Source organism: Delphinapterus leucas, chromosome 15 (assembly GCF_059928025.1).
Source record: "Delphinapterus leucas isolate spDelLeu-1000000601 "Yukka" chromosome 15, BTC_Dleu_Yukka2, whole genome shotgun sequence".
In the NCBI taxonomy this organism is placed as follows: Eukaryota; Metazoa; Chordata; class Mammalia; order Artiodactyla; family Monodontidae; genus Delphinapterus; species Delphinapterus leucas.
In genome coordinates this window covers 10,000,952-10,025,277 of record NC_143143.1, presented here as the reverse complement: position 1 = coordinate 10,025,277, position 24,326 = coordinate 10,000,952, and the positions used below count along the sequence as shown (strand labels likewise).

Sequence of the window (24,326 nt, the reverse complement as noted above, 5' to 3'; positions counted from 1 at the left end):
GTACCTGATTAGCATGTCTACCCTCTCCCTCCATAGACTCCCGTGGGAGTCCTTTCGGGCATCTCTTGGTCCCAGGCAAGGATACTGTTCACAGATGACTGGGCAGAGGCCCGGGGTCTGACTGAGTCCAAGCTACCACGCCTTCCGTCCCGTCCCAGCTCCTTGCTCCGACGTGTCCCCTGCAGCCCTGAGCACCCCGACCTGCCCTGGGAAGCTGCCCCTGCATGAGTGACCTCTGTCCCACCCCCCAGACTCGGGAGTCCCAGCAGCAGCTTACCACAGCAGTCTGGGAAGTCTTGGGCAGTGGGGGCCTTGGGCTCAGGCCCGGGCCGGCCGAGGCCCAGGTCACTGGAGGCAAGAGGGCAGGCGGGTGCCTCCTGCTTGAGCTCCCGCGCGGTGCGGTTGGCAAGGGCGGTGCTGTACAGGAAGCTGGCCACGGACGAGGAGGTGGCGGTTGGGGGCAGGTCCTGGGGTGGCCCCTTGGGGGCCTGGCCGTGCAGGCCACAGTCCCGAGACCCCTTGGCTATCAGGGAGATGCCATTCAACTCCACCAGGGCCTTCGAGTCCCGCCCGCCATCCTCGAGCGGCCTGGGTGAAGGAAAGGACACAAGACAGCTTCATCCACCTGTCCCACCAGGGGTATGTCTTCCCCGAGCCCTCCCTCTGCAGAACACGACAGCCCGTGAAGTATGCATGACCAGTCCCCATTTTACAGGTCGGGGTGCAGGCCCGGGTGGGGGTGTGACGTGCCCAGGCCCACACGGCTGGGCCACCCAAGGACCTGGGCCCTGCCCCGTGGCCTCTGTGTCCCCTCGCCACCAATCACATCCTTTCAGCTGCAGCTGATCGCCTCGCACCCCCTAACGCATCGCTCGTGCACTGGCCGCGGTGCCCGAGCCCTGACGGGCCACGTTCAGCCCTCAGGCTGCTTCCTGGCTGCCCCAGAGATCGGTAGCCTCCCCGGCCCAGCCTCCATGACCTCGTGGCCCGTCAGTCCCTAATGGAGCCCTCGGCTGACAACCCAAGCAAGCACCCACGATGTGGCTTCCCGCCTCCATGCTTTTGCACGGGCTGTTCCTGATACCTGGAGTGCTACTGGTGCTATTTCTTCCCCAACCAAGCCTCTCTGCAACACAGAAGCCCCCCGGGGAAGACTTCCGTGACTCCACACCTGGCTCAGAGCATGCTCTGTGACTGAGTTTCTGCCTCACCTCTGCCATCGGACTGGGAGCTCTTACAACCAGGGTCCCCTGTGGGAGTCTGAAGTCCCCTGCCCTCGGGCAGGACAAGCGGCCACGAGCGGCTGAGCCCGCACGGAAGCAGGTCATCGCCGGGCCCGGCCCAGCCCGGCCCCCAGGGTCCAGCCACCAGGCCCCGGGCCGCTCCCAGGCGGGCTGCCTCACTCACCTCTTGAGCTTGAAGCGGATCCGGTGGCTGTGCTCCAGGATGGCCATGAGGGCCTTGGGGTCGTACTCGGCCGGCCTCCGGAAGGCCAGGCCCTCGGGCAGCCCCTGCACAGCCAGCAGCCCCGGCTCCCGGAGCAGCCTCTCGTAGGGCAGCGGCACCACGCTGGCCCGGCCCAGGGCCTCGCCTGTGGGAGGGGTCGAGGAGGGGGCCTAGTATGAGACGGCAGCCGGGCTGTGGTGAGCACGGGGCGCTCCCCGGAGCTGGGGCCGCGCTGAGTGACACCCTGTGGTGCCGGATCCCCAGGAAACAGGACCCCAGAGGCCCCTTCACTGCAAACCTCCCACAGAATAAGTCCCTGCCGGCGGTGAGGGGGGCGGCAGGGGCTGTGGACAGGGGCCTGCGGCCTGCACCTGAGGGCTGGGGCTGCCCCATTGAGGGGGTTCCCCGCTTCCCCCGCCATTCTTCTCTCTGGGCATCTGGGTGGAGGGGAAAGCAGGCCCCGGGGCTGCGAGCAGCGGGTGAGGAGAGAGGGGTGAGGGAGAGAAACTGCAAGAAAACAGCCACAGGAAGGAAGGGAAAAGGAAAGCGAGGGAGAGGAGGGCAGTTAGGAAGAGAGGAATGGAGAGGAAGCAGAAGAGAGAGGAGACAGGATGAGAAGCTGCTGAGCATGCGGGAAGGGGGGAGGGGAGGGAGGGCCGAGCGTCTGGGCTCACAGACATCTGCTGCCTCCCACCTGGAGCCAGAAGGAAGCCCCTCCCCTCATAATCACCTCTGATTCTGCCCGAGGCAGGCAAGGGGGGTCAGGGCAGAGTGAGCAGGGGCGTAGGGGGCTCTGGGCGTGAACCCTGCATCTGGCAAAAGCGTCTGCAGTGGCACAGCCAACCATGCGTGACAAGTCCTCCCATCCCCGGGGCCAGCATGCCCACCAGGGCCTCCGGGCCCCCTACCCCTCTTGGCCTCCTCCTGACATCTAGACAACAGCAGGAGTCCCCCCACCCCACCCCGACCTTTGCTCCACAGAACCAAAGGCTGCAGTAGGGAAAGGAATAAAGCAAATTAGAAATCATGGGGTGGGACCCTTAGGGATGGAAGGGACCCACATGAGGTCACCCAGGGAGTGTGAAGGTCACCACTGGGCCAGAGACTCTGCAACCTGACACTTCCCAAGGGAGACCAGGCCTGCCTGTCCCCTCCCCTCTTCCACCCCAAAGGTAGTACTTGGCTGGGCAGTTAGCCTTCACTCAGTCATTCAACAAACACCCTCTGAGAGCCCACTGTTGCTGGGCTCTGAAGTGCAGGCTAGGAACAGCAGAAAGAGCAGATACAGTCCCTGATCCTGGAGAGCAACTGGGCGAGTGAGGACACAGGGCATAGTGGGTGCCCAGAGGAGGCCTTAACCAAGCTCAGAGCTGGGGGCTTCCTGGAGCTGAGCCTTAGAGAGCAATGAGGCGTCCACCAGACAGAGGAGGGGAAGGTCGGCCCAAAGGTCACAGCAGGTGTGAAATGAAGCCAGAATGAGCAGGAGAATAGGAGGTGGGTCAGCATGGCTGGAGGGGGCTGGGGACGGGGCCGTGGTAGGGTCTGATGCCACGCCCAGGGTGACAGGGAGCCCGAGTAGGCAGCGGAGGGAAGAGCTTTGTGGTCAGACTTGTGCTTTGGGAAGATGCCCTTGGTCACAGGGCAGGTGGGGACAGCAGGGAGCTGGGCTGGTGGCGAGGAGACAGGGCAAGCCTGGGGCCTCTTCGAGGCACGAGGGAGCAGTGAGCAGAGCCAGGGCAGGGGTGGTAGGGATGGTGGTTCAGGGAATGGGGCTGGGACAGCAGATCCACGCCTGGGGATGCAGAATGAGGGAGGGCTGGGGGTGGGGAGAGAAGGAACCCACGCCTTGAGGTTCCGCCCAGGGCCTGTAGTGGGGCAGGAGGGGGCCTCCTCCTCTGGGCAGGGCTGGGGGCTCCCACCCGCCTGGGGGCCCCAAATGGAATGAGGAAGGATCTTACTATAAAGAACATCAAACACCTCCTCTACCATCTTCCGCAGAAGGTACACGTCCGAGCCATGTTCCAGGGCAGACCGTGGGATGTTCCGGCTGCCACCCTCACCCCGAGGCACCTTCTTGGGGTGCTCTGCCTCCGGCTCCTTCCACGGGGGCCCTCCTGTGGGACACAGAGCACGCGGGGCCATGGTGAGTACTCATCACACCACCAGCCCAGTGAGCTGGGACGTCCCTGCCCTGTGCTAAGCCCTGTAGCTGGGCACCCAACACGGACTGCAAGTGGATGAATGAAGGAAGAATAAATGGGTGAGTAAGGCCTGCCCCAACCGCCCTGCCTAGGGCCAGGGCTGCTTACCTCAGGGTTCCCAGTGCCCAGCAGAGGGCATTCATCCCTGCTCACCTCTAACTCACTGTGTGACCTTATGCAAGTCCCTTCCCTCTCTGGGCCTCAGTCTGTGAGCTCTCATGAGAGACCAGATGGGCTGGCTCAGAACTGGGGTTCAACGAATGTCTGTTCCATCACTTATTTCTTTTTTCTTTTCTTTTTTAAAAATATTTATTTATTTATTTATTATTTATTTGTTTTGGCTGTGCCGGGTCTTAGTTGCAGCACACAGGCTCTTTAGTTGCGGCATGTGGACTCTTAGTTGCGGCATGCAGACTTCTTAGTTGCGGCATGCATGCGGGATCTAGTTCCCCAAACAAGGGATCGAACCCGGGCCCCCCGCACTGGGAGCATGGAGTCTTAGCCACTGGACCACCAGGGAAGTCCCCCATCACCTATTTCTGAATTAACCAGTTGAGGCCCTAGTTTTCTCCTCTGCCAAATGGGGAGACGATGGGGACCCCACCAAGAGGCTGAGGGTCTGGGAAGAGGCAGGTTCATGCCAGGCTGGGCCAGGGTGGGGGCCTGGGAGTGTCCGTGGATCCCTGGGTTGGGAAGATGCTAGGCACTGCACTGGAAAGGGGATGAGAAGAGGGCTTGGGGGCGCCCCTCCCAGCTTGGAGTGTGCTCTCCTCTGGGACCTGAGAAGCTTGAAATAGACCAGCCAAGTTCCCGGTGCTATAAATAGCAGCCGTGCCTGGCTCTGGGAAGCCAGGTGCACCTTCCCCAGGCCCCAGTCTGGCTCCCAGCCTGGCCATCTAGGGCCTCAGGACCCTGCCACTGCCCACCCTACACCGGTCCAGCCCCCTGCCCAACCTTGGAGAGGGTACAGGTTTTGAGGGCCGGGTGGGAGAGGGGGCTGGCTGGGGAAGTGGCTGGACCCCAGTAACGATACGCCCCAGCACGGTGTGTGTGTGTGGCGGGGGGACAGCCTTCCCAGAAATGGCTGATCCCAGGGTCCAGGCCCAGGCCGGGGTCGGGTGATGGAAATGCTGATAACAGTGCGAAAAACAACAGATGGTGTTTAGTGAGTGCAAACTAAGTGCCAGGCATTGTTCTAAGTGCTCGCTGCGTATTAACTCGTTTAATCCTCAGGTCGACCCAGGACAGGGTAGCACTGTCCTCCCCTTTCACAGGTGAAGAGGCTGAGGTCCAGCAGGCAGCAGCTGGCAGAGCCAGGATGTGGCCCCAGGGGTCTGCCTCTAGGGCCTGCTCTTAACCCCAAGGTCTCTGAGTCCCAACTTCTGGGCTAGAATGCCCGCCCAGGCTCTAACGCCATAGGAGTTAATCCACCACGAAGGGGAAGCCGAGCTGCCTCGGGAGCTCCCCGCCGAGCTGGGGCGTAGGCGTGGATGGAAGTTCAGGGCACAGGAAGCTGCGAGGGGTGGGGGGCAGTCAGGCATGGGCGCTGGGGCGGAGGGGCACCGATGGGGCCAGGGGCAGGAGGGATGTCAGTCTGGAGGCTGGGGAGGCGTCTGCCAGGCAGAGGGGAGGAGCGAGGGCCTTCCAGGTGGGGAACAGCAGGGACAAAAGGCAGTGGTGAGCAGGGACACACAGAGCCGGGGAACGTGTACTTTAGCACAGTGCAGCCTGGTGAGCTCCAGGGATGCTGGGAGGAGAGAGTGCAGAGGCCGGGGCTGCTTATGAGGGGCCCTGACGGCCTAGGGAGCATTGAAGAGTCGGGGGCTTCGGAACGACCCCTCTGCCTCGGGGGTCCCAGCTCACAGCTCTGAGTGCTGGTGCTGGTTTCTTCTGGGAGCAACCAGGACCCTTTGGCAGGGGTCCCGGGGGTGCCCATGCTGCATCCCTCGTTTTTCTTTTTTTGGCTGCGCCACGTAGCATGTGGGATCTTAGTTCCCCAACCAGGGCTTGAACCCGCGTCCCCTGCATTGGAAGTGCGGAGTCTTAATCACCGGACCTCCAGGGAAGTCCCTGCATCCCCCCCGTTTTGAAGGGGTGCAGCCGAAAGAGCAAGCTCCACCTCCATCGCTCATCATGTGTGTGTCCCCTATGGTTATACTCACTGCATCTCATCTTCTCATTTGTAAACCGGTGATGACTGTTTCCCGAGCCTGCTGGGAACAGTAAACAGCACCAGCACGTGGCCCAGCCCGTGGCTCTATTTATCACATCATCCCTAACTGCTCCCGTTTCTAGAGCATTTCCTACGTGCTGGACAAGTCCTCAGTCACTTCATCCCCACGGGCCACCAGGAGGCGGCTCCAAGATTCTGCTACTGTAACAGGGTCAATGCCAGCCTCTGACGTCAGGATAAGTGAGTTCGTGCTTAAAGGGTGTCGCACACAACAGGCGCTCAGTAAGTATTAGCTGAGCACGTGCACTGGGTCCCTGCATCAGGGCCGCACAGGAACTGGGCCACAGTGTCCCCTTCGTCCACGAGCACATGGAGGCAGCTGGGTCTGGCCTGCCCAGAGTCTCTATCGGCCGAGGGGCTGCTGTGTGACTCCAACGAAAACTGTGGCCGCCCCTGATAACGCCACATTGGGAAGCTTGCAGCAGCCCCTCCTGCCCAGTGCCTCCTCCCACACAGGGCCACCCGGTGTTGCTCCAGGGACCCAGCAACGCGCCAGAGCTCCTCCCCTCAGGGACAGTGGGGACTGGCCCTCTGGAGCCCCGAGTACTCACGGCAGAACCTGAGGAAGTCTGATTGCAGCTCCTTGCGGGCGTTTAGGAACATCCTCCCCTTCTCGGTGCCGACTACGAAGGCGCTCTCATCGTGCACAGCGACACAGGCCACTTCTGCGTTCAGCTTGGAGAGCGCTGAGCACTGCCGGGGGAGCAGGGATGTAAGCTGGGGGAAGGATCCCCCACTCTGGACACCCCCAGTGCCAGCTTTGGGGGGTGGGAGGTGAGCTCCCAGCTGCCCGAGATCCCCCCAGCAGCTCCAGGGAGAGGTCACCGTCCCAACGTTCTGGGTCTTAGACTGCAGTGGGAATGAACGAACGACACCCACAGAGCTTGGCCAAGGTCAGGGGAAGAAGACAAGGTTACAGGGGCTGGAGGAGGACGTGGCCTGTGCCCCTTCCTCCTCCTTGCTCTGGGGTGGGCTTCCTGCCTCGGGCCTGGCCCCAGCCTCAGGAATGATCCTGTCCTGGGCTCTCTCCAAGTCCTGGATGAGGAGGTGGGAAGGGTCCCAGGAGAACCAAGGCACAGACAGATCCAGGCTTCAATCCTGCATCAGCCTCTTCCTGCAAGTCACGCCCTTCTCTGGGCCCCAATTTCCAAATGTGTAGAATGCGGACAAGCAGCCCAGCTCCCAGAGTTGTAATGGGCTTGTTGTGGGGATTCAATGGGGCCCGGTTGGTGGGAAAGAGTCTCTAAACCGGGGCATCCCGTGTGGGTATGAGGCAAAGAGGTTCTTTTTGCAGCCCCAGAGTTGAGATTGGCAGGCCTACTGCACAGGAAGCCCTAACACAGGGGGCCCTGCGACCAAGACCACCAGCATCTCAGGCCTACTTCACTGGGAAAACCCTGCCTGCAAAGCTCGTGGCATACGGTCGGTGCCTGATAAATGCTGGTTTTTATCTGAGTTAGCGCTCTGCAGACAGTCAGGGAGCCTGGCTTCTAATCGCAGTTCCACTGCTGTGTGATCTAGGACAGGTTCTACAACCTCTCTGAGCCGTGATCATGCCTTTAGTGCCAGCTCCGGCTTGGAGTCGCTCTGGTGAGGAAGCTGGGGACATCTCAGGGCCAGCAGGACTGTCCCCCGGGAGCTCCTGGGGGCAGGGATGGTGTTCATTTCCGGCTCTCTAAGATGAAAACCAAACCCCACTGCTCCCTTGCCCTGTGGCAACACTGTATAACAAAGACGATAAACGGATTCAACCGTTTCCAAGGAGTGGCCAGCAGAGCTGGAGGAGAGCCTTCCCTGCGCTGCACGGTCACTTCTCAGCTGAAGAAGCTGAGGCCACCGCAGGGAGTAGACTCACCCACAGGCACAGAGAATGGGGGTCAGGAGGAAATGCCTGGAAAAGGGTCTGAGACTGGGCGGGAGGAGGTGATGAACGAACAGCACTTTGGCCCCAATCTTCCTGCAGGCCGCCTGAGAACCTGGCCCCAGGCCCGCTGGGTGCCGGCGTTAAGTCACTGCCAAGTAAGTGCCGCTGTCACCCACAAGGTCCCTTAGGAAACCTGTAAAGGCCTTGTCGCAGGGCGGGGGGAGCCTGTCTTGTTCATGCCACCAGGACAGCTACAGGGTCACTGGCTCCTCCAAGGAGCCTCTGAAAGACCCTTTAGACCAGCACTGGACCCTGGAATTTCTGCAATGATGAAAATGTTCTATTTCTACACTGTCTGATACCACAGCCACTAGCCACATGTGGCCCCTGAACTCTTGAAATGAAGCTAGTGTGATGGAGTAACTGAATTGTTTAATTTTCACAAATTACAATTAAAATATCGACTGTCACATGTGGCTAGTGGCTGTGGCATTGGCCGTCGCTGCCTGTGTCAACTGTACCTCCACCACCACATCAAGCTGACATTGCTACCGGCACAGGGCTGAGCTCCTGGGGCCCCCCCTCCTCATGAAGGCCACTCTGTACAGGGGAGGGGTCAAACCCAGCTGGCCTTCCCAGGGGTGTCTACCACCTCTGCCCCAAATACCACCTAAGCAGCCCTTGAGCTGCCTGCAGCTGGAATAGCCTGGAGGGAGGCCCTTTGTCCTTGGGAAACTGTAGACTTTGCCCCTGGGAGCCCACTTTAAAAACTGATCATGCTCTGTGACATCAGGCAAAGTACTGCCCTCTCTGAAGTTCAACTTCACTGAACCAAAATGCAGGGGGTGCAGCTACCTGATGCCAGACAGATTTTTTTTTTTTTTTTTTTTTTAAGACACCTGCCTACCCTCTATCACAGAACTTGCCCCAGGAAAAGTCTACAGGAAAATGACATTATTATTTTCTCTCTCCCTCTCTCTTTTTTTTTTTTTGGCTGAGCCGTGCAGCTTGTGGGATCTTAGTTCCCCTACTGGGGATCAAACCCGGGCCCTTGGCAGTGAAAGCTCTGAGTCCTAACCGCTAGACCGCCAGGGAATTCCCTATTATTTTCTCATTTGGGATAAACTGCCATAGGTTTAGGTATGGAGGCAAGGGTGTCAGAGGAGTGATGCAGTTACAGCCCTGGCTTTAAGAACGGGGGTGACAGTTTCTGATGAATCACTGTGACGCATTACCCTCCAGGTGACCTGCTGGGAGGGAGACTTGTGACCATCCCAGGGATGGGACTTCAACTGTAAGAGGTGACGCAACGAAGACGGGGTGAGGGGGCGAGGGGGCGAGGGCTGGAGTTCCACACACTTGACCTCACTTAAGCCTCCCACCCCCGGCGTCGGCAGACAGGCCTTGTAGCAGACGGGGGCTCTGAGGCTCAGGTCGGCGAGGGCTCCTGTGAGCAGCAGAGGTTACAAAGGCTGGCTGCCCCACTCCTCCAGGGGCGAGCAGGGGCACTCACCATGGAATCTAAGGCAGACACGAGGCTGGTGATGATCTCGTCTTTGCGGGCGATGGCGGAGTTCCAGCGGTCAGGCCCACAGCCGTTTGTGGGGACGTCGCAGCGCTTTCCCAGCAAGGCCATGGTCGCCTGGATGGAGGAAGGGAAGAGGCGGAGGTGGCCGTGGGCCATAGGGCGTGGCATGCCACCACTAACCCGCCAGGCCCCCGGGATCCCCAAGGCCACCTCAACTTCCCAGGTGGGACAAATCAAAAGCTGGCCTTTTCTCCACCTAAGGGTCTTACATGCATGATGGGGTTTGAGCTCTGACAGGCCTGGACACACAGCAGCCTGCACACGGCCCGTACAGGTGTGGGAACAGACAGCAGGATAACGGAGGCGGGTGCCTCAGGGCACGTCTCCCGAGTCTGCACCCCCAGAGTCAAAGCCACAAGCAGTGTGCCCGGCAGGCCCTAAATGCCAACTCTGCCTACGCACACCCCTCTGGCCATGGCCCTCCCTTGCCCACACACCCTCCACGGCTCCCTGCTGCCCACATTAGCTCCTGACTCCTCAGCTTGGTATTCAAGGGTCTAGACTCTTGTCCCTCGCCTCAACTCCTCCTTATACCCCATGCTCTAGGCACTCTAAGTGTCACCACCCTCCAAACATACGGACATCCTTCACGGCTCCTCAGATGTCACCAGTTCTGTTCTCCCTGAGTGCCCTCCCTGGCCCCTTTGGCATCTACTGGCTGCCCCCTTAGCTTTTTTTTTTTTTTTTGCGGTACGCGGGCCTCTCACTGTCGTGGCCTCTCCCGTTGCGGAGCACAGGCTCTGGACGTGCAGGCTCAGCGGCCATGGCTCACGGGCCCAGCCGCTCCGCGGCATGTGGGATCTTCCCAGACTGGGGCATGAACCCACGTCCCCTGCATCGGCAGGCAGACTCTCAACCACTGCGCCACCAGGGAAGCCCTGCCCCCTTAGCTTTTAATTGTCACCTCTGCTGGGAAGGTGCCCTGGATTGCCCCACCTCCGGCCCCTTCCTGCCCAGGCTGGTCAGGTGTCCCTGGCCTCCCACCTGTCCCCGAGTCCCCCCATCACAGCTGTGTGTCAAGTCACATGCTCCCAGGGGGAAGGCCGCCACCCCAAGGCCGTGGAACTTTGGTCTACTTCCTGGCTTCCAGGACTGAATCTCAGAGGTGCAGAGAGATACCACAGGGCAGAGGCCCCTTCACCTCAGGTGAGGTTTCCCCAACACAGGACGTTGCCCCTCGTCATGAGGTTCCCGGAGGACAGAGCTGTATCCTCCCCCCTTGCTGAGGCGCCCTCAGATCAGGGCGTCATATCGGGGCTACAGCAGGCAGGGAACAAGTCTGCTGGCCCTGTATTACCCAGCCGGGCCTGGGCCCCACTAGATACAAAGGTCAGCCTCCCTCGGTCCCCGATCCATCCTGCCCCTCCCTTTCCTGACCCAGGAATCAGGTCCAGGGGGCCCCCCCACAGGATGCCCCAGTGCCAGCATCTTCCTGTGGGGCAGCTGTCCCCTCGCCAATCCAAGCAAAGGAGAAGGTAGAGGGCAGAGGCAGGAACGCTCAGTTTCCCTCCCCGGGCTCAGACCTTCTAGTGCTCTGTGCAAGGGCCCCAGGTGGCCAGTTCAGGGGTGGGATCAGGGAATAGAGCTGCAGGCATCAGAGGGAGCCTGTGAGTCCTGCCCTCTCTGCTTCTTGGGGGTAAAGGAGTCTGTGCATGTAACTGGGGTTGGGGGTCAGAGGTCCTGGGTAGGTGATGGCTGGGCCTGGCACCTAGTATAGTGCCAAGTCCATAGTGTCTTCTGCCCCCTGGACTGTAAGCTCTATGAGGTCAGGGACTGGTCTGCCAATCGCTGCTGCACCCCCAGTGCCAGTGTCCAGCTCAGTGTAGTCCAAACCACAGACTGTAGCCTTTTAGTGGGTTGTAAAATCGATGACACGGAACAGCAATCAGAGCACGTCACACATAACAAGGTGAGATGCATCCAATGACAGAGACGGAAACATTCAAAGGAATTAGGGATGCAGCAGAGCTTGGCTCTGGACTCTGTCCTGGCCCAAGTTGGCTACTTGGCTGTAGATAAATACTGATTTTAATAACAGGCCAGGGACTTCCCTGGTGGTGCAGGGGTTAAGAATCTGCCTGCCAATGCAGGGGACACGAGTTCGAGCCCTAGTCTGGGAAGATCCCCCATGCCGTGGAGCAACTAAGCCCGCGAGCCACAACAACTGAGCCCGTGTGCTGCAGCTACTGAAGCCCGCGCGCCTAGAGCCCATGCTCCGCAATAAGAGAAGCCACCACAACGAGAAGCCTGCGTACCACAACGGAGAGTAGCCCCCGCTCGCCGCAACTAGAGAAAAGCCGGCGCACAGCAACGAAGACCCAACACAGCCAAAAATAAATAAAATAAAATAAATTAAAACAAAACAAAACAAACAAAATAACTGGCCAGGTCAGCAGTTGGCCAAAATGTGTATGGGTTCACTTTGAAATGTTTATAAAATGTATTTCTTCTCCTAGGTTGCCTTATTTATTTATTTATTTTTGGCCGTGCTGCACGCATGTGGGATCTTAGTTCCCCGACCAGGGATCCGAACCTGTGATCCCTGCAGTGGAAGCATGGAGCCCTAACCACTGGACCACCAGGGAAGTCCCGGTTGCCTTATTTTTAATAAAAGCTCGAAACCCACGTTATTAAGGGATGCTGAGGGTATGAAAGGCCCCGATGGGACCTGCTAATGGACCAAGCATCAGCCAGGGGCCTTCTGTGGCACGAAGCCCAATCGCAGGTCTGTTGCACGGCCAGCTGAGAGGTTTGCCTGCCTGGGGCGCGTGAAGTCTTGCCTCCTCCCCTCAGCTGCCCCCTGCCCCCCAGTCCCTTGAGCCACTTCCAGAAAGGCCTCAGGCTGCCAGCCTCCCAGCTGCTGGAGCCCAAATCGAATCAGGGCAAAGCAGGAGGCACCAGACAGCGCGCCAGCCCTGGCCTCCGGTCGCCCCAGACGGCTGCTGGCTCCTTCCGGCAAAGGTCCTAATCCATTTAGAAAGGAGCCAGGGACTCAGGGACGGAGGAGGAGGGGGCCGGGCTGTGGGCCATCCCCTGACTTCTAGTCCGTCTGGGCTCCCAGGACGCTCTGTCTGGAGCCGGAACCCAAGGAGGCCGAGCCCTAGGCAGCTGGGTGAGTTTGGGTAGGAGGGCAGAAGATCCTCCCGGGCCTTGGAGAGAGGGGCAGGCTCCCGTGGCTGGAGCGGCTGTGGGTAGAACAGGGGGACCAGAGCGCTGGGCTGGGAGCCACGAGCCGTGAACCACGCACACAGTGAGACCCAGGCCTGAGGCTGCCAGGACCACATTGGACCAACCACCTAACCCCCCCCGTTTTCTCATTTGTAAGGTGGGGCTACTTCTAATCTGAAAACGAGGGAGAAGGCAACCACCCAATGAAACCAACAAACGACACAGAACAGAGCACGAAGTATGCTAGTTAACCAGGAGGCAAGTGCCCAAAAAACGAACAGGACGAAGTCCCCAGAGGGAGTGGATGGCAAGAACAGAGGCCACTGCCTGAGCCGTCACACACGCCACACACCAGCAAGCGAGGACAAGGGGCCGGGCGAGGCTGGAGGCAGCTAAGGTCTGCTCTGTGTCACCTGAGAGAGGATATCAGAAGTGACATCCTGGGTGATGGGTGGCTGGCTCCTGACCTGAGGCACGAGTGGCCAGGAAGCCCTCAGTGACAAGGGACTTCCACCCACCCCTGGGTTCCTGGGGGGGTAAGGTCTACGAGGGCCGAAAGGCAGCAGGGAGCTGTGAGCATCCCTCCCCAAACCCTTCTCCCAGGGCTGCCAAGGGCCACACACCTGGCTTCCCCCCCACCTCCCGGCCACGTCCCTCCTGGCACTGACCGCTGACCGCTGGAGGGTCCTGGGCTCTCTTCTCATCCCCATCCCACTCCCTCCCTCGCTGCGAGGCAATCTCGCGGCTTACATGTCACCTGTATGCTGGGGACTCTCCATTTCTCTCTCCCCTCCCCCATCTCCTGAGATGCTACCTCCTCCCCGTCTCCTGTTCAACGTCTAACAAGCAACCCAAACGGAACACGGCCCGCGTTTCCCGCTCAGATCCGCTCCTCTCCTGCCATCAGCTCAGATGCAGGCTGACACTGAAGCCTCACCCCCGGCTCTCTTCTGCCACGTCCCTGAAACAATCCAGGGAGAGTCCTGCGAGCTCGGCTCCAGGATGCACCCAGGTCTGCCCACTTCTCACCACCTCCCCGTCCAGGCCACCATCCTCGCTCACCCACGTGGGGACAGTGGCTCCCCACTGTAGCCTCCCTGCCCTCCTCCTGCCCCCACGGTCCCCCTGCAAGCAGCTGCCACACCAGTCTCACGTGGCTCTCCCGCTAAGAAGCTTCCAGGGGGTTCCCACCGCAGGCAGAATGTCACCTCCCCACGCTGCAGGCCCATGTGACCTGGGCCTGTCTGCCCTCCCCGCTCTGTGCTGGCTCCAGCACCACCCTCTTTCTGTCCCCAAAACACACCGTGTGCTCCCTTCTGGGGCCTCGGACTCGCGGTTCCTCCCGCCCGGAAGGTTCTGCCCGGTCCCCGTCTCCTCCCGCTGCCCCCTTCGCTCCATCAGGCCTCAGCCCAACCACCAGGTCCTCTGCGCCTTCCCTGATTCAGCAGCCAGGCGGCAGCCCCCACCCCTTGCCCCCACCTTTTCATTTATTTCCTTCATAACATCCGAAGTGACCTGTTCACGTGCATCCTGCCAGATTTCCCCACCTGGAATGTGGCCCCGGGAGACCAGAGGCTGTCAGGTTTACCAAACCTTCACTGCCTTGAGCACCTGCTTGGGATTTCAGGGACACTCAATAAATATTCGGGGAAACGGGGACTTCCCTGGCCGTCCAGTGATTAGGACTCCGAGCTTCCACTGCAGGGGGCACAGGTTCGATCCCTGGTCACGGAACTAAGATCGGGGAGCTAAGATCCCGCGTGCCGCGTGGAGTGGCCCAAACCAAAAATATCTGGGGAACTGACAACAAGTGTGATGGTCAGCCACTTTGGGCGGGAGCCAGGATGTTTGCAAGCTATAAGCAGGGTGGTCTGACAACAATAAAAAGGTAACATGGGGGATTGCAACTTTGGATGTATTTGGATCACGAAGGAGGAACAGTCCAGGAACTGAAAACGAGGGAGGCTGCTGGGTCAGACAGGTGTCCTGCACAGGTGCTCCTCCAAGCGTGGTCCCAGGACCTGCAGCATCAGCACCGCCTAGACGCTTGTCACAGTGTGGGCCACCTTCCTTGCTATATCATCACTCCGTCACGGACGGTAGTGGGCATGAGCTCGTCCATCTGTCCCTCTGTCACCAAGCCCGGTCCTCTCCCGTCAACATGCTCCATGAGGACTGTACCCCTCACACCTGCCAGGACGCGGGGAGCAGGAAGACCGGCCGATCGAATCCACAGCTGATGCTCAGCCAGGCTGAACAACTCGCCTGGTTTGCCCGGGACCTTCCTGCGTTCAGCACAGAAACCCCTTAGTCCCAGGAAAAGCAGGATGGTTGGTCTCCCCAGGACACAGGGACCAGCAGAGCCGGGAGCCCAAATGCCGCTCTCGGCCACTGAGGACAAGGACAGACACCAATAAGGAAGGCAAACCATGGACATTAGGTCCTGCCTTTGGGTCCAAAATATCCAATTTCAGTTAGAGATGAGAGACGGGCTTGGGGGCTCCTCAGGGGAGGGGACAAAGGGGGAGGGAGGGTCTCCCAGAGGAGGAGGCAGGGCTGTTTCATCCAGGAGATCACAGGAGGGGAGGAAGCCACTCTCTTGATGTGTTTGAAGGTCACACAGGGACCAGAGGGGACAACCTTGTTTTATAAAGCCCCAAAAGGCAGAGCTGGGGGAGGTGGAGGGAAGATCTGGGTCCCCGGTCTGCAGGGACACTGCTGTGTGACACCTGCCCCATCACCCGGCTTTCCAGCCTCCCTTTGCCCATGTGTGAGTGAGGCGGGCAGGTGGCCCAGCTGCCGCCAACACCTGCCGGTCCAGCTCCCAGCTTCCTGGGGCCCACCCCCTAGAAGCCCTGAGGTGACAAGTCTACCTCAGGCCCCGGACGCTGTATTTTTCAGCCCCGGGAGATTCTGACACGCAGTCAGGTACAGGGCCTGGATGATCTCTGGGGATGTTTCCAAGCAGCTCAGTTTTTCTGCCCGCCGCCTGCCTCCTACACTCATCCAGGATTCCTGGCCCAGACGGTGGCAGCTTTGCTGGCCATCGAGAGGTGGAGGCCTTCCCGGTCCCTGAGCCAAAGATTAGCTGAGTGCTGTGTCCACGGCTGAGTCACCGCTGCTCCAGCTCAAGGCAGACTTGCCCCCGGAAGGGAGGCCCCCGTGGCAGTTGGGCCCAGAAAGGCCACTCCCCCGGGCCCTGGGCGAGGGTGAGGAGACAGCACTTGGGCTGGGGTTTCCAATCCTAAACACCCTGCAGTGGGCCACTGAGAGGGGGGGACTGTCCTTGAACTTGTCCCTACTGCTGTCCATGGCCTGGGCATGGCCTTGGGAAGACAGGTGCTCACTCTGGAGGGAACCTGACCTCCCCCAGTGACAGGGGGCCCCGCAGGAGAAGTGGATGGGGCTGATGGGGGGAGGGGAGAAGGGTGTGTAGGCAAAAATTCAGGGCTGCAGACAAACGTTCCAGCTCAACCCATAAAAAAAAACCCTTTCCCCACCCACCATCCTAGACGCCCCCTTCATCCAGGGGTTCAGCACCCCGCACGCCCCTTCCCTCCTTGCCCTGCTTCCCCCGCCAGCTCCCTCTTCCTCTCCCTGGCTGAAGAGCCACTCTCTTGTCCCCCTCCCCTGGGAGTGCCACGCTGACACCTGTGACCTCCACCCCTGGAGCGCAGCAGGATGGAGGGAACTGGGCCCATTTCAAGGGTGAAAAAACCAAGTCCCAGAGGCAGCACATTTTTGCTCCAAGTGAGTGATGAAGCCAGGATGAGATCCGGGACATCTGACACTCACGGTCCGTTCTCTTTTTGCTCCTCCGTGGCGCAGGACTCCTAATTCAGAGGAACGGGGCTAAGGGCGGAGCCCCAGGCACGGTGACAGGACAGCCAGGTGGCTGATGAGGCTGGTGGGCTGGCCCCACTCCCCGCTGGCGCCGGGCAGACAGGAACCAGGGCAGGGCTTGTGCACATGACCGCAGGAGCCCAGGCGCTGGTCCTTCACACCATGAGCCCAGGGACTCGGGGCCGCACGCAGAGGACACGCAAAGGGGGCCAGAGCCAGAACAGCAGGTGCCCAGGGGAGGGAGGGAAGAAGCCGAAGCACTGCTCCCCAGGTGCCCAGGACTGGTTAGGCCCCGATACACGGTTAATTCTCACAACCACCCTCATTTTACAGAGAAGGATTTCGAGTTTCAAGCGTCCCAAAGCCAGGATGTGACAAAGCCAGGACCTGAGTCCAGATCACGGCGACTAATCCCGGTTCCTTCCACCCCACGACGCAGCCTTCAACTCACTTCCCTCTGGAGCAGCGACAGATCGGCGGGCTCAGCCCGGCCGGCAGAGAAGGGGGCCCACCCTGCTTCCCTGCCCGTGGGACCCCAGGGCAGGCACAGGTAAGGAGACTCCTGGCAGGAGAGTATATTTCTCCTTCCTGGGCCTGCAGGAAGCGAGCCTGTCCCCAGAGCCCAGGGCCACCTTTGACAGGTTCCTTCCCCGGACAGTGGCCCAACTGGGAATCCCACGTCCCTCAAGTCTCCACCGAGGCTGAAGAGTACTTGTTGGAAGAGGCAGAAGTGTGAGTGAGCATTCACGTGTCGGCATGGGGATGGGTAAAAAAAAGAGACTGTGTATGACACACACAGAACAAGAGAAGCCACCAGTCAGAGTGAGACCGAGAGGCCTGGCCTCACCAGGCTGGGGAGGGTCACTTGTCCCTGCTGGCTTGGGGGTGAACCGAGGAACAAACGCCACCCGCCCTCCCGCAAGCAGCCTATCTAGGCGGTGGCGAGCAACGGGCTTCCCACGAGCCGGGCCTGCAGCAGCCCAGGCCCTCCTCCCACGTGCTGGCGCGTCCGGGTCCCCCAGTATCAGGAGCACACGTGTTGGGCGCCCCTCCTTCCTTTCCACACACATTTGTTGAACCCCGAGGGCTACACCCAGCAAGGCCACACTGGGACAGAACAGCGAGCACACCTCCACCTGGCCATCAGTTGGGTCAAAGTCCCAAGGCAATGTGTTCTGGGGGGGTGGGGCGGGCAGCCTACAACAACTCAGCAGAAGCTGGAGGTCTGGCCACCTGTGGGGAGGTCCCAGGGGAGAGGCTTCCCGGGCCTCCTTTCACCCCAATTTGTTTACTTAACACCTCCTGGAAATGACTCAGACAGCCGTGCCTGCCCTCCTAGAGCTCACAGGACCAGTCCACAAAAAATTACAGAACCAGGGACTTCCCTGGTGGCGCAGTTAAGAATCTGCCTGCCAATGCAGGGGACACGGGTTTGAGCCCTGGTCTGGGAAGATTCCACATGCCGCGGAGCAACTGAGCCCGTGTGCCACAACTACTGAGCCTGCGCTCTAGAGCCCATGAGCCACAACTACTGAGCCCACGTGCCACAACTACTGAGCCCACGTGCCACAACTACTGAAGCCCATGCGCCTAGAGCCCGTGCTCCACAGCAAGAGAAGCCACCGTGATGAGACGCCTGCACACTCCAATGAAGAGTAGCCCCGGCTCGCCACAACTAGAGAAAGCCCACACACAGCAACGAAGACCCAATGCTGCCAAAAATAAATTAATTAATTTAAAAAAAATTACAGAACCATGAAATGAGAATAAGAGGAGAAGCTCACCCAGGCAACAAGGCTTGATATGGGGGAAAAGGGCTCCCCCCCTTTATTTGTTTATCAAATATTTATTTATTTATTTATTTGGCTGTGCCAGGTCTTAATTGTGGCATGCAGGATCTTTAGTTGCAGCATGTGGGATCTAGTTCCCTGACCAGGGATCGAACCCGGGCCCCCTGCATTGGGAGTGCGGAGTCTTAACTGCTGGACCACAAGGGAAGTCCCCACCCCCTTTTATTTAAACAATTTCTGTTTATTTAGCTTTGGAGGAGTCAGGGTTTCCAAACAAGGTTTTCCTGAGTTGATGATTGTTGAGAAGGGTTTTGAAGGGTGAATAGGGGTTCTCTGAGAACACAAATGTACAGACAGTATTCGCATTTCTGTGGAGAGAGGCATAGGCAAGAAGCATGGCTTGGAGATACATAACATTCACTCTATGAGTAAGGGGAAGTGTTTGGCTGTAGTCACTGAGTGCCAACACTAAAATGAGAGTGGCTGCTTAGTGACCTCTGCTGGGATGGGGCAAGGGGGAGAGAAAGAGTGTACCTGACAAACACATCTCTGACCCACAGGTGAGTGTGAGCACTAGCAACCCAACACGCACTTACCCGCATCACAGGTGCACACGCAAGTACGCTGATGCAAGGCCTGCTGGGGCTCCCCCCACAGGGAGACAGTCAGAGAGAAGGCACCAACCCAAGCCCAGGCCCAGCACTGCCACACACACAGATGAACAGGACACAAACCTTGCCCTCGGGGGTCACCGTCCTGTCCAAAGTCACTGCTATACCAGGAGATGACCTGATCCCTGATCCCAGCCTCGCTGCCCTCCCTCTGGTGCCCAACACAACAGCCTACAGGCCCCTGGACATGCCTGACCTCTGGCTTCTGGGCCGTAGCACCCCTGTGCCCTTCAGAAGAGACACCCTTCCCTCTGCCTGGCTCACTCTTTGCTATGGTCAGGCATGTCCTGACCCTTCAGGCTGGCCTGCTGCCCCTCGTCTGGGCACCCACAGCTCCTTCTTCCCTCCAACCCTGCAACTCTCCTTCAGTTAGGATGCAGAGGCGTCTGGGCCCCCACGAGACCACCAGTTCCTGTGTACCCCCAGGCCTGCTGAGTATCAGCCTGGTACACAAAGGCCTGGAAAGGTGTCTGATGGGAGGGGCTGTTTCTGCAGGTTTGAAAGAATCAGGAGACGTGAACAAGGTGGGTGGGGAGGAAGGGGGCACTCTGGACAGGAGGTGGCGTGGGCAAAGACCCTGAGTCACTAGCAAGCATGATGTGGCTCAGGGTCGTCAGTGAGGCTGGGACTGCAGATGGCTGAAGCACTTTCAACACAGACCACTGTCAGGTTCTGGGACTGTCTAGTAGGAATCCCACCCTTGACCTCAGAGCCTGGGACTGCACTTCAGAGGTCCTGCTCCAGCCCTGGTCCGAGGGGCAAGCAGCCTATAAGCCTAAGAGGACACACCCCGCCACAAGCCTGCATCTGCCCCAGACCACCTTCTGGGCACTCAGGCCCCTGGAATCCACTGGGCAAGCAATTCCCCGACCTGGACCCCCAGGGGGCCTCTCCTCTGGTGTGTCCACCCAAGGTGGCTTTAAACATGATGGCAAATTCTTTGACACTTCTCCCATCCAATGGTGACATCCAATTCCCATCCTCTTGAATATGGGCCTTAATCACTCACTTTTTAAAATTAATTAATTAATTAATCTGGCTGCACCGGGTCTTAGCTGTGGCTCGCGGGGGTCTTCATTGCCATGTGCAGGATCTTTAGTTGCGGCACACAGGATCTAGTTCCCTGACCAGGGATGGAACCCGGGCCCCCTGCACTGGGAGCAAGGAGTCTTAACTGCTGGACCACCAGGGACGTCCCTTAATCACTCACTTCTAACCAACAGATGTTCTGGAGATGCCACCCTGACCTCCAAGGCCAGGTCCCAAAGGGCGCTTGGTTTCTCCTGGCATCTTGCTCTCTTGGAGACACTGAACATCGGAGCTCTGGGTCAACATATAAGCAGTCTGGCTGTCCTGAAGCCACTGTGCTGGACAGGTTGAGTGGATCTAGAGATGCCTGAGGAGCCCCAGCTCTTTCCCAGGCCAGGCACCAGCCTTGTGAGTAAGGAAGTCTTTGAGACAACCCTGACCCCAGCCATCTTTTGACTGTAATTGTAGGAGAGACCTCGAACAAGAACCATCTAGCTGAGTCTAGTCAAATCCCAAACTGTGAGAGATTAAAATGAGAAATGACTGTTGTTTGACATTGCTAAGTTTGGGGCTATTTGTTATGCAGTGATAGGTAACTGATACACTGAGGGCAGACCACGCAGGTGCAGGTGCATCCCCAGGGGGCAGCTGTTTGGAAGGGCGAATGGAACTTGGGTACATGTTTAGGGTGTCCACAGACATGTGTGCAAGGTTGCCCCCAGTATGGGGCAGAGCTGAGATGGCAAGAGAAGCGGGGGTCAGCTGGGAATTTCCACCCACCCCCTCTTCCTGGTTGGTGTATATTACCAGAGAGCCCTTCTATAAGCACAGCTGCTCAAATTTGCCCTTAAGGACTTGTGGTAGGCCCAAAAAGGCCCCGCAAAGACAGTCATATCCTAATCCCTGGAGCCTGAAATGTCATCTTATATGGAAAAATCACTTTTGCAGATGTGATTAAGTTAATGACCTTGCAATGCGGAGATTACCCTGGATTATCTGGGTGGGCCTTAAATGCCATTACACATATCCTTATAAGGAGGCAGAAGGAGATTTGACCCACACAGAAGGCCACATGAAGACAGAGCAGAGAGAGATGGGAAGATGCCGGCCTTCAATACTGGAGTGATGCGGCCACAAGCCACAGGATGCCAGCAGCCACCAGAAGCCGGAAGGAGCGGGGACAGATTCTCCCTGAGAGCCTCTAGAGATAGCACAACCCTACTGACACCTTGATTTTGACCCAGTGGTACTGATTCTGGTTCTGGTCTCCCACACTCTAAGAAAAAGATTTTTCGGTTTTTTTAAGGCACTAAGTTTATGGTAATTGTTACAGCAGCCTCAGGAGTGAATCCAGGACCCCTTCACTCACCACGTCCCCCTCACAAATCCCCGTCCACATCCTCAACCTCCTGGACACACATTCCTCAGTTCAGACTTCTATAGAGCTCAGACCTGGGTTTGCTGGAAAGTTCTCCCATCCTTTCCCTATAGGAAATGCCAGGAGCCACCACTGGAAAGAGTTGGATTTTCTCCGGATGCCAGGGGAGCACCTTTGACTCAAGTCTCAATGCCCGACGTACCAGCTGGGCACTGGAGCCAGTGGAAAAAAATACTACCACCACGCCAAAGGCAAGAGCACACACACCACCCAAACACGGCCCCCGCACCATCCGCAGCCATATGCCTGTGTTTCTTGAAAAAGAAGCTTGAGAGAACAAACAAAAAGAAATTTCTCCCCTCCTGAGGGGAGGGGGGGCATCCCTTCTCCCCAGCAGCCCTACCCACCATGGGATCTCTTGTCCCAGGGGCTCCCCAGTGGGGATGGAATTACCTGGGGCCCTGAGTTCTCGCCCCCTCCCCACTGTCCACCCATCGCTGCAGCTGGCAGAGAATAAAGCAGGCCACCGCCCTGACTTCTGCACCAGCGGGGCAGCTGGAGGGGGTCTTACACTGGCCACAGTACAATGGAAGGCAGCCCGGATTTGTGGTCGAGACACCAGAATCCCAACCCCACCTCTGACCCCAGTCCTTTCCCTCCTCCCTGCTAACAGAGCCCCCGTTATGTCCTGGCACCTAAATTCACACCTGGGGCAGCAAATTTTGGTGACGCCCTGAGGCCTTTGGTCAAGGCAATCCCATTCCCTCACCTGGGATTGATTTAAGGAGAAGCATGGAACCCACTTCTGGCCACTGAGACACGAGGCTTCTAGGAAAGTTTTCCCTGCTCTTAGAAGGGGACCGAAACGAGGACGTCGGGATGGTCTGAATGTGACACCCCCAACCGTGACAGCCATCTGAGGACCACGAGAGGAGCCAGTACAGGAGGTGAAGCCATCACGCAGAGGACAGCAGAGCAGACCCGTGGAAGAACCTGGACGCTCATGATCTGGACTTGCCACCTCCGGGCTTCAGGCTGGATATAATAAAAGCCCACGTTTCATAAGCCTCGCTCAGTGGAGGTCTCTTTCTTGTAGCTAAAAGCATCCTAGTTAAGTCAACCTTTACCAGTTGTAAAAAAAAAAAAAAAAAAAAAAAAAAAAAAAAAATCACCCATTTGGGGAATTCCCTGGCAGTCCAAGGGTTAGGACTCAGCGCTTTCACTTTCAGGGCCCGGGTTCAATCCCCGGTTGGGGAACTAAGATCCTGCAAGCCTCACAGTGTGACCAAAGAAAAAAATCATCCATCTGTTTTTGCCTCCTGGTCTATTTTATAACAGACCAACACTCCTTTTGTAACTGGCGGCTAGAGAGTGGCCATCCCATCTGGTGATCGACCCGCAGAAAGAACCTAGGATTCTGTGGCCAACGGTGTAGCTGGTTCACTCAATCCTCTTCTCTCCTGCCCACAGAGCAGGTACTGGCTGCCCCACCCCTTCCACCTGCTGCCTGGTGGCCAACAGTCCCGTGTGCCTCAGGATGACCAAAGCCACCACCTAGGATGGAAAAGCCAGGGAAGGGAAGGCGCTGGTCTCCCTGAAGTCCCAGAAGTCTGCCCCAGGGCTGGGCCACCTGCCTCCAGACTTCTCATTATAGGAGAAAACAAACCCCTCACTTTTTTTTTTTAATATATTTTTCTTTCTTTCTTTCTTTCTTTATGGCTGTGTCAGGTCTCAGTTGCGACACATGGGATCTTTTGTTGCATTGCGTGGGCTCTTCGTTGTGGCGCGGGCTTCTCTCCAGTTGTGGTGCCTGGGCTCAGTAGTCGTGGCTCGAGGGCTTAGTTGCCCTGCAGCATATGGGATCTTAGTTCCCCAACCAGGGATTGAACCCGCATCCCCTGCACTGGGAGATGGATTCTTTACTACTGGACCACCAGGGAAGTCCCAACCCTCACTTCTTAAGTCTCTGTTTCTCAGATTACTTACAACTGAACACAGTCCTAATGGAAACAGACTCCACGGCACACATCTTCATCAAACTCGACTCACTTCTGCTTCCGCGTCAGGCCACAACCTTTGTTTTTTACTGTCTTTTTAAAAACTTTTATTGAATTTGTTACAATACTGCTTCTGTTTTGGTTTTTTGGCCGCAAGACATGTGGGACCTTAGCTCCCCAACCAGGGACTGAACCTGCACCCCCTGCATTGGAAGGCGAAGTCTTAACCACTGGACCACCAGGGAAGTCCTCTAACCATCTTGCTATATAGGTTATGTTTCTTTACAAATCTTTCAAATCCCTTCTGAAATAAGGTGCGATATAACTAAACAAAAATAAATCAATCCAATAACCTTTAAAAAGTCCCAATGCCGGGCACCATTCAAGGAGAAAAAGCCCTTCCTTCCAGGAAGCAAGTTATTTCATCTCCCCAAACCTTGCTTTCCTCATCTGGAAAATAGGGCAAATCGGATGTACCTCACTGCACTGTTGAGGGATTAATTCCTGTCAGTTGAAATGGAATCTATTCTTATAGACCTCAGTCTCCAAGACGCTCTTGATAAATATCACCATCCCCTAATCCTTGCCATGGAGGAACATTGCCCCAAGCATCAAATTCGAGTTTCTCCTGCCAAAGCCCCCACCTGCTTCCTTCTAGTGGGTCATCTGGAGACAGAGGGGATGGCTGGTTGAACTTCCCTCTACCATGATCCCTCTCACAAAGCCTCTTTCCTCCACCCTATGCCACCCCAGTTCCTGGCACTCAGATGGTCAGAGGTGTTAGAAGGTAGTAGGGCTCTCATCCCACCCCTGGCATGCATCCAAGGCCGGAAGAAGTCTCAGCAGGATACTGGATGGACCGACTCAAGCACTGAAGGAGGGATCGAAAGAGGTGACTTCTCAGATCCATCCCAGGTTTGAGATCCTATACCATAGCAATGTTGATAATAATAAAATATTATTATTATATTATAATAATAATTAAAAATAATTATTTTAGGGCTTCCCTGGTGGCGCAGTGGTTGAGAGTCCGCCTGCCGATGCAGGGGACACGGGTTCGTGCCCCAGTCCGGGAAGATCCCGCATGCCGTGGAGCTGCTAGGCCCCGTGAGCCATGG

The 24,326-nt window shown here is 57.9% G+C and overlaps 1 protein-coding gene across 7 annotated transcripts in view; it reads right to left on the bottom strand.

Moving 5' to 3' along the window:
- Positions 1 to 24,326, bottom strand: part of GTF2IRD1 (GTF2I repeat domain containing 1) — a 111,686-nt gene that overhangs the window by 67,664 nt on the left and 19,696 nt on the right. For all 7 annotated transcript variants that reach the window (XM_089895790.1, XM_089895786.1, XM_089895789.1 and 4 more), the window contains exons 2-6: positions 9,258 to 9,386; positions 6,432 to 6,573; positions 3,405 to 3,560; positions 1,408 to 1,591; positions 278 to 588 (exon numbers count right to left, since the gene is read on the bottom strand). In XM_089895790.1, coding sequence (XP_089751916.1) covers positions 278 to 588; positions 1,408 to 1,591; positions 3,405 to 3,560; positions 6,432 to 6,573; positions 9,258 to 9,380 — 916 coding nt within the window. In that variant the 5' untranslated portion in view covers positions 9,381 to 9,386. The remainder of the gene's footprint in view (positions 1 to 277; positions 589 to 1,407; positions 1,592 to 3,404; positions 3,561 to 6,431; positions 6,574 to 9,257; positions 9,387 to 24,326) is intronic.